The sequence below is a fragment of the Geotrypetes seraphini genome, chromosome 7 (assembly GCF_902459505.1).
Source record: "Geotrypetes seraphini chromosome 7, aGeoSer1.1, whole genome shotgun sequence".
NCBI classification, from domain to species: domain Eukaryota; kingdom Metazoa; phylum Chordata; class Amphibia; order Gymnophiona; family Dermophiidae; genus Geotrypetes; species Geotrypetes seraphini.
The window spans coordinates 170,419,376-170,429,153 of NC_047090.1; the positions used below are offsets into that span (position 1 = coordinate 170,419,376).

Sequence of the window (9,778 nt, forward strand, 5' to 3'; positions counted from 1 at the left end):
TCTTTGGGGTAACAGGACACCAGCAGCTTCCTGCACTGAATTGCTTCCGGGTTGGGGAGGAACCAGTCTCTGCTCCAGGCTCAACGATGCCCGGCTCACTCCCACGCTGAGGTCTCCCGATGAATCTGGAAAAACCCCCGAGGTAGGTCTGAGATCTTCACCCGAATGGACAAAAGCGCTCATAATCGTCGACTGTGTCATCTGCTGGGAGGTTCCATTCGCCGTAGGGTTAGAGCGAGCAATCCCTTTCCTCTTTCTCATATCGCACGGGAAAAAGTCACACCACATGCTGAAACTCAGCAAACAATCAGCGCTGTCCGCTCAGGCGTCCATTCTCAACGCCATCTTGATACTACCAAAGTTGGTCAACAATGAAAGCAGCTTCAATTTAATCCCTCGAATGGAGAGGTAGCCATGGGGGGAAAAATATTTCATTGACTCCTGTCGGTAATATTCACTTTGCTCAGATAATGTCTTAAGAACATAAGAATAGCCTTACTGGGTCAGACCAATGGCCCATCAAGCCCAGCAGACCATTCTCATGGTGGCCAATCCAGGTCACTAGTACCTGGCCAAAACCCAAAGAGTATCAACATTCCAGCATCTCAAAGAATAGCAAGATTCCGGAACCTCAATGAGAGCAACATTCCAGAGCTGAGATTGTGATGTCATAATGCCTCAGAGCCAACCTCATCAGTGATGTTACAATGGCTTCATTGTCCTATACTTGGCACAGCCATACTGGGTCAGACCAATGGCCCATCAAGCCCAGTAGCTCGTTCTCACGGTGGCCAATCCAGATCCCTAGTACTTGGCCAAAACCCAAGGTGTAGCATTATTTCATGCTACCAATACAGGGCAAGCAGTGGCTTCCCCTTTGTCTTTCTCAATAACAGACTATGGACTTTTTCTCCAGGAACTTGAGATAAGAGGAATGTCATACATGTATGCTGTCAATAAAATTCTTCAATGCACTTGGAGGACTCCTGCTTAGAGGTAACAAATGGCCCTTTTACTAAATTAGCACTTGTAAATTGGCCTGATGGATTCTAACACAGGACTTTCCTATGCACTAAGTCCATTTCTAGTAAAGATGCAAAGCCAGCCTTTTTCTATTAGATCTTTTCTGGCCATTTGCTAATGTTTGCATTAGTGTCTGACCAGTAGAAAAAATTAATACGGGAGCAGTTATTGCCTCCAAATTAGGAGCCACTAAGAATTCCCACATTAAGTCAGCATTGTTCAATCAGCATGCACTGTCAGTGCATGAGATAAAGAGCACTTCCGCACCCATTCTCTGCCCCTGACGTGCCCTCTCCAAAAATAAATACATTCCCGGGGGCATTTTCAAAACATATGTCAAAATCCGATTTGGACGTATGGCGCTGGATGTCCAAAGTCAGCCGTAAGAAAATGGCCATTTTCGAAAGGGAAACCATCATACTTCTAGAAATTTATTTAATTATTTTTTTTTTAATCCTCTATATGGCCTCTATAAGGCCATTGGGATGCTCATACCATCAGGATGTCTATCTTTATACCACATTTTCAACCAAAATTTTGTTCGTCTCTCCCTTTTGTTCTTTCCCTATATGTTCTCTTTCTTACTTGATAAATTGTAGTTCTGTCCTTCTTCCCTCTTGTTTGTTTGTTTTTCTGAATTGTTTTGAATGTTTTGAATTATGACTGTTGTTTCCAAAGGATGTATAGTTACCCCATATGTTTTTAACATAATGTTCACCGCCTAGAAGGTCGATTGGGCGGTTTATAAAATTTCTGAATAAACTTGAACAAGACCATTTGGACATAATGGACTGGTCATCCAGACATGGCAGTGGGGCACCTTAGAAGGCACTGCAGTTAACTTTACAAAAAGGGTGCCAGATAAACATCTGACCAGAACTCCCTTATAGGTTATGGTGAGCCTCCCTAAACACCCCCAAAACCCACTATATCCATCTACTACCCCAATAGCCCTTATGACTGCAGTTGGCACCTATATGGCAGTAGAGTAGGGTTTAGGGGGAGGGGGTTTGGTGGGCGCACATGTTCATGCATAAATGTAGTGGTTAGAGTGGCTTATAGGCCTGGGTCCTCCTCTCTATGCTTCACTAGGCCACCCACTAGGCTACTTAAGGCACCTGTGTGCAGATCTACTAGGATGCCCCATATCAGATGCTGCTGTTGTAGAGACAGGTATGTACCTTTCTATTCTCATTTTTGTGTGGTAGGAGGGGGGGTCAGTGAGCACTGGGGGAGTGTGGGGAGTGTCTTACCTTGATGCGTGCAGTGGTTCATTTGGTCACCTTTGTCGCACTTAGACCCTTCTAAAACAGGTCTAGTTCCAAAAGTAGAAGTTCCATCCAGGATGTCTTGCAAAATGTTTGATTATCGCTACAAGACGTCCTTGTCTAACCCACCCTTGACAATGCCCAAAGTACGCCCATAACACACCTCCACCACGCCTATCTCGTGCTCTGACCATACAAAGGCTGGAATACCTTGCTAGACGTACAAAAAGACGATTTCGATTAGGCAATTAGGACTAGAGAATGACACGGTGACAAAATTCATCACTGTTCCCGTCCCCACGGATAACCGCGGGGAAACCATCTTCATGTCATTCTTTAAGGAGAGAGGGAAGAATCAGAGTATGAATGGCCACAACCACTGACCCTCAAGCTTTGCGTTGAAGAATGCTGGGGTAGAAGGACTGAGGTTGAAACAGACACTACAGAATGACAGTCTCTGGTATCCAGAGCAGAGATTGTGATGTCATAATGCCTCATTCCACCAGTGCCTAAGAGCCAATCACATCAGTGATGTCACAATGGCTTCATTATCCTTGGCTCACATAAGAATCAGAGTATATAATTGGGCACAACCACTGACCCGCAAGCTTTGCTTTGAAGAATGCTGGTGTAGAAGGACTGAGGTTGAAATAGACACTAGAAAATGACTTGGGATTATTTCCCGCGGTTATCCACGGGGACGGTGATGAATTTTGTCACCGACGTCCAAGTGCTGATTTAGTGCTGATTTTTGGACGTTTATGGTTTTTGATTATGGACCCCACCACATGCAAATGGCAAAACTAGCAAACCACTTTACCGCATCCTACATTTTTCTAGGTTCAAGCGCACATTAGGGCTTTTTGCATTTTAGTAAATGGGGCCCTTTATTAACTCTTTATTCTACAAGCTGCAGTGAATCATCCCGGCATTAGAAAGCCATGCTGTATCATAGGAACTTTTTTCAGAAGCGCATTCACAGGATGGCCTAAGTCCTTCCATGTTTGTTTTTGGTATTTTCAGTTGTTTTGTGTTCTTGTAATCTGCAAGTGAATGATTTTCATAGAAATGTTTTATGCACTGCATTTTCTCTTTATATGAAAGCTGTCATGAAGGTTACAGTCAATGTAGGTACATTCCTGCACCCTCAAACCGAGTTATAAGTACTCTCTGTTCTAGAACTAACCAGCAATTTATTTAGGGGAAGCATTTGTTATTATGTAAGACCTGTAAGTGAAATTTTAAATAGCAACCTCTTACTGAGTTTATCCTTGAAAACCCAGGGACAGGACACAGTATTCACAACTACGGGACTTTGCAATTTCTTTATAACAGGTACAAAGTCTACACACTGTAAATCATGCAAAAGAAATCCGTACATATTGCCCTGCATTGACGGCGGGATCTGTACATGCCCGGTTGTCCCATCACCCCCTTCCCCCATACCTATCCCTCTAACCCAGTGTTCTTCAACCACCAGTCCATGGACCGGTGCTGGTCCACAGAAATTTCCTGCTGGTCCACAGAGCTGGCATGTGCATCAGGCCCAAAACTGTGTTCTTCAACCGCCGGTCCGTGGTGCGATTGATGCGGCGTTATCTTCGGGACAGCTTCCTCTTCCTCACTGACTCAGTGCACAAAGCTATAGGCAGCGGCTCCTACGTGCGCCCGAACCAGAAGCCTTCTCTCTGACGTCGCAACGTCAGAGGGAAGGCTTCCAGATGAGGTACGGGACGTGCAAGGAGCCACTGCCCACAGCTTTGTGCACTGAGTCAATGAAGAAGAGGGAACTGGCCTGAAGATAACACCGGGGGCAGAATAAAATGGCAAGGCAGGAGCAGGCCAGAAGGTAAGGCACAGCATGGAGGGAGGGAGACAACACAGGTAGGGGGAATGATTTTACTTTTTAATTTAGTGATTGAATTGTGTCAATTTTGAGAATTTACATCTGATGTCTATATTTTACACTGATCAGGAAGAAATGCATTTGTTTCTTTTTCTCTGGGGTTGTACTGCATGCAGAGTCTTGAATCTTAGGGTTTAGTTTGTATATATTAGTACTTTTAATTTTTGGTCCTGTATTTACATAGGGGTTATCTGTGTTCTGGTAGGAATGAATGTTGAGAAGCATGCAGTGTGCTTTGTGTAGTTTAATTTTGTGGTTAACCATTATGTGTTGTTAATAAGATTATATTGTGTGTATATATGAAAAATGAATGGAAAAAATAGTGTTACAATTAGTACTATGGGGCGGGGTCTAGGGCGGAGATTGGGTAGAGATGGGCGGGATCTGGCCCACAACTTAGCCCAGTGCTCTTCAACCGCCGGTCGGCGGACCAATGCCGGCCCACAAAATAATTTTTTTATTTCTGCCGGTCCATAGGTGTAAAAAGGTTGAAGAACACTGCTCTAACCAAATAACCAGACAACACTCTTATTGGAATAAATAGCCACAGCTCCGTTTATTAACAACAAGTTAAATTATGACACAAATAACATTAACTGTTTCCCGAGCTACAAAGTAACCATAACATAATATTTGGGGGGGTGGCATGTCCCTCCATGCCCCTTTAACCAGAATCACCATAACCCCAGGCACGGCTTCCTGCCAGCTCCCGCTCATCTCTCGATGAGCCCAGCAGACTGTACCTCGGGATAACGGCCCTCCTGAGCCACACAACCACCCTTTGACCGGCTAAGAAAGGGGCAGGTGGGCGGGCAGGAAAAGCCACCCCGGAAGACCCAGGAAGATGCGGGGTCCTCCGAAGTCCCGGCTTTATCGCCTCTGACCCACTGCTAGCCCTGTGCCCCTCTGCCTATTCTAGGGCCACTCAGTGGCGGGAAACCCCACTGACCAATTGGCCCCTTCCTCACCACTTCAAACCCACTCATGCCCGACTCACACTCATCCTGATTGGCAACAACATGGGCCTGATAGCCCCACATTCTATTCGCTCTTTGAGACGAGGGCTCTCTTTTCTAAAACCTGTCCTTTTCAGCACCACTATTCCCTCAGGGTGAGCGGACAGCTCCCAGCAGCCCTTGCACGATGCTATGCAGATTAGCTCTTTTTTTTCAACTGCTAAGACTCCCTCTGCTGGCCTGTTCAGAGCGCTGCTTCCGCTGCTGTTTTAGGAGGCCTTGGAGCAGAAGTATGTCAGGTCTCACCGGGGTAGGGGGGGTCACTGAATTGACAAGTCTGATTTTTTTGGCGAATAGGGCATCACTAGTTTCAGGGATGGAGTCGGGGAGTGTCAGGGACATTCATGGGGGGGGGTCATCTTCAGGGGGACAATCTTAACTAGGGCTTATTTTTAGGGTAGGGCTTATATTAGGGCTTATATTAGGAGCATCTTTAAAAAACATACTAGGGCTTATTTTCAGGATAACACGGTAGGTGTTATTTTTTATCAATTTATAAATTGAAGCCCACCACATTTTAATGCATTGGACTCCTGCCAAAACACAGCTGTATTGAGTCGTGATTTTCCAACTGCAAGGTTTAAATTTGTTGGATGAACTTTTTATATTTGATTTAGAATAAGAAGTTTTTATGAGAACCTTTGGCCGCCTTGCTTTTGTTGCTTTGAACCTCACGTTCTTTTTTTTTTTTTTTGCTTCATTTATCCCTCACCAATCCTAGCTAGTGATGAATATCTTTAATTTGTCCTTTTTTAAAATGGGGATGTCTAACCTAAGAAGCTTTGTTTAAGATGTGAAGGAGCAGAGTTTAAGTTGAAGCCCCAGCAGTGAGGAACTGAAGCTGATGCTGGACGGACTTCTACGGTCTGTATCCATATGCGGCAAGACGAATCAGGTGCAAATATGCATATCTTATGCCACATTCATATCACCTGAGTATTTATTTAAACATTTATATCCTGCATATCCATATTCTATGCGGGTTACATATTCACATTCATAATTGAACAAACACTTTACAACATACTAAAATCACACACACTTCAAACATCCTATAACGTGCATCATGCAGTGGCATAATAAGAGTGTGGCACCAGTCCTCCTCTCCGCCCCCCCACCACTGCCACACATGCATGCCACTTCCCTTCCCCCGTAGCTCTGTTCCATTCCTGGTGCAAGTAGCAACCCCCAACCTGCTGTCGTAACTGCGTGGGATCTCCTAATGCCACTTCCTAGGCGTGGGTTCAGGAAGTAACGTCAGAGGGAGAGCCCATGCAGGCGTGACGGCAGGTTGGGGGAGGTGTTGCTCGCACCAAGAATGTTACAGAGGTACAGGGGAAGGGAAGCGGCTTGTGACACGGGGGGGAGGGGGGGAAGGAGCGTGTTGGGGGAGGGGGGAGAACACCTCTTACCCTTGATACACCACTGACATCAAAGGAAGATCTCATAAGGGAACTTAGCATGTAAAATTAATAATTACTTGATTGTTGGTTCAAATGAATATGACTGATGGGCTGACTGGATGGACCATGCAGGTCTTTTATCTGCCGTCATTTACCATGTTGCTGAGCTGATAGGAACATATGAATAGCCATACTGGGTCAGACCAATGGTCCATCAAGCCCAGTAGCCCGTTCTCACAGTGGCCAATCCAGGTCACTAGTACCTGGCCAAAATCCAAGGAGTAGCAACATTCCATGTTACCAATCCAGGGCAAGCAGTCGCTTCCCCCTCGTCTTTCTCAATAACAGACTATGGACTTTTCCTCCTGGAATTTGTCCAAACCCCTCTTACCACAACCTCTGGCGACGTGTTCCAGAGGTTAACTATTCTGAGTGGAAAAAAATTTCCTCCTATTGGTTTTAAAAGTATTTCCTTGTAACTTCCAGTGTCTCCTAGTCTTTGTAATTTTTGATGGAGTGAAAAATTGATCCACTTGTACCTGTTCTACTCCATTCAGGATTTTGTAGACATAAGAACATAAGAATAGCCTTACTGGGTCAGACCAATGGTCCATCAAGCCCATTCCATGGTGGCCAATCCAGGTCAATTGAACCTAGCCAAAATCCAAGGAGTAGCAACATTCCATGCTACCAATCCAGAGCAAGCAGTGGCTTCCCCCACATCTTTCTCAATAACAGACTATGGACTTTTCCTCCAGGAATTTGTCCAAACCCCTCTTACCACAACCTCTTGCGACGCGTTCCAGAGCTTAACTATTCTGAGTGAAAAAATATGTCCTCCTATTGGTTTTAAAAGTGTTTCCCTGTAAGTTCATCGAGTGTCCCCTAGTCTTTGTCATTTTTGAAGGAGTGAAAAATCGATCCACTTGTACCCGTTCTACCTCAGTCAGGATTTTGTAGACGTCAATCATTTCTCCCCTCAGCCGTCTTTTTCCCAAGCTGAATAGCCCCAACCTTTTTAGTCTTTCCTCATAGGAGAGGAGTTCCATCCCCTTTACCATCTTGTTCATTGAACCTTTGCCACTACTGTATATCTTTCTTGAGCTAAGGAGACCAGAACTGAACATACAGTTGCATTTTTTTTTTTTTTAACTTTATTAATTTTCAAAACTAATACAAAGTGCCAGGAATTATACAGACATTAATAAACAAAATAAGCACTTAAATTCAATCAATAATAATACAGAAGTAAAATAGCCCTCCCCTCCCAGCCAACATATTTAATCAAAGAATAAACCAAAACGATATCCCCCCCCCACCCTGTCCTGGATGTGTATAAAAAGAAAGCAAAATTTAAACAAAAGACAAGTACGCAACAAAGGATGTCAATGGGCCCCAAACCTATTTTAATGTTCAGGAATAGGGATCTTCAGGTGATACAGAGTTTCTTTGTTCCCCCCCCCGGCCTGTCCACGTGTCTCTCCACCTCTTAAAAGTGCAATAAGAGTTCAAAGAGTGGATGGGGGAAGAGACCATCGAAACCCCCGGCGAGAAAATGGGAACTTTGTACTGGGGCACAGTGGACAGGAGATACTGGGAGCAACTAGGGGGGGGGAGGGGATCGCTGCATTTGGCTCTTTCTCAAAAGCCAGACGGGAAATTTCGCTCATCAGACAATGGGGCGAATTCCAACTAAGGCCTCTTTCGCAGCGTCTTTGCTGGGGGGGGGGGGGGGGGAGGAATTTTTAAATGCTGCCATTTTCCAACTTGCTTTTTTTCTCTCTCTCTCTGAATAATCCCCCCCCCGGGGGGGCGGCTTCCAGCTCCCTCTTTCTTCTTCCTGATCAGTGCATGACCCCCCCCCCCGATTTCTCCCCGGATCGCGCCTTTTGCTGCTCAGACCATAACAGACCTCCCCACCCCCGACCGATCTCTTACCTGGGCTGCCATAAAAGACAGGTCCATGATCCCGGCTGGCTGCTGTCGACAGGTGGGGGCGGAGAGAGCCGGGTGTGGCCTTAACGCTCTGCTGTCCGGTGGGTGCGGGTAGGACACGGTGCTCCCAAGTCTCTCATCCTCCAGGGCAACAAAGACGATGGCTGGGAGAGGAGGAGGAGGAAGGGGGGGGGTAGGAGGGGAGGAGCGGGAGGCGGATCCGGCTAAATCTCTCCGGTGCCGGATCCGGTACACCCCGGACCCCGTCGCTCTTGCAGGCGCACTGGTTCCCTCTCCTTGCTGGGGAGCTGGTCGGGCACCGCCCACCCCCTCCCCTCCCCCCTCAGTGCTTCTCACTGTCTGGAAAAGGCACACCAAAGGATTTTCTCCAGGTCCTTTTTTTTTTTTTTTTTTTTTGCTCAATCTAACCCACATAATGAAAAATAAATGATTAGATATAAAAATAATGCAGTCATGGCAATGAATTGGGATGGGGGGGGGGTGATTTGGAGTTAGCTCAAACCTTTCTTAGTAGTTCAAGCAAAGCAAATTACAAACCGCTCTGAACTGCTTGTGGTATTGCAGTATACAAAAATAAAGTTATTATTATTATTAATTTTGGGTCTATTGGCAATACGAGGCGAACTGACATGAGATCACAAAAAGAAGTGGGGAATTTGAATCAGATTTCCTGGGTTCTGGGCGCTGCTGTTCCTCCACTTCAAGAAGGGACCATTTTCAATAATGATAGGTCTCCGATGACACCTATGAAATTATTTTCATAAAACCACAAATTGACCAATTAATGCCAATTTATTTTAAAAAATGTAAAGAAATCAGATTTCAGTGAGAAGAGCAAAGGTGTATAATTTCCCTCCTAGTGCCCCTTTGTAGGGAGAGAGAAAAGACAGGAGATGCAGCATGAACGTGAGAAAAAGTGTAGTTACTTACCTGTAACGTAGGTTCTCCGTGGACAGCAGGATAGTCAGCCACATATGGGTGTTGTCCCAACACCTCCCAATTTGCGGATAAGCTCTCCAATAGCTCAGAGAGATTTTTTTTTTTTGTTCTCTGAGCACGTGCAGTGCCCGGGCCCCACTGGGCATGCCCGAGCCCTACCCATTTCCCCCTGCTTCCCCCTAATCCCCAGGATGTTCCTAGCTGTGACCGGGTCGGCCGTATGGGGAGGCGGGTGGGTTGTGTGGCTGACTATCCTGCTGTCCACGG

General features: G+C 45.7%; 1 protein-coding gene across 1 annotated transcript in view; it reads right to left on the bottom strand.

The window, feature by feature from the left end:
* C7H14orf132 (chromosome 7 C14orf132 homolog) overlaps window positions 1-8,811 on the bottom strand; it is a 48,466-nt gene extending 39,655 nt beyond the window's left edge. Inside the window, exon 1 of the mRNA XM_033952630.1 lies at window positions 8,555-8,811. Within this exon, the coding sequence (XP_033808521.1) occupies window positions 8,555-8,581 (27 nt within the window). The 5' untranslated portion in view covers window positions 8,582-8,811. The remainder of the gene's footprint in view (window positions 1-8,554) is intronic.
* Window positions 8,812-9,778: the final 967 nt, after the last annotated feature.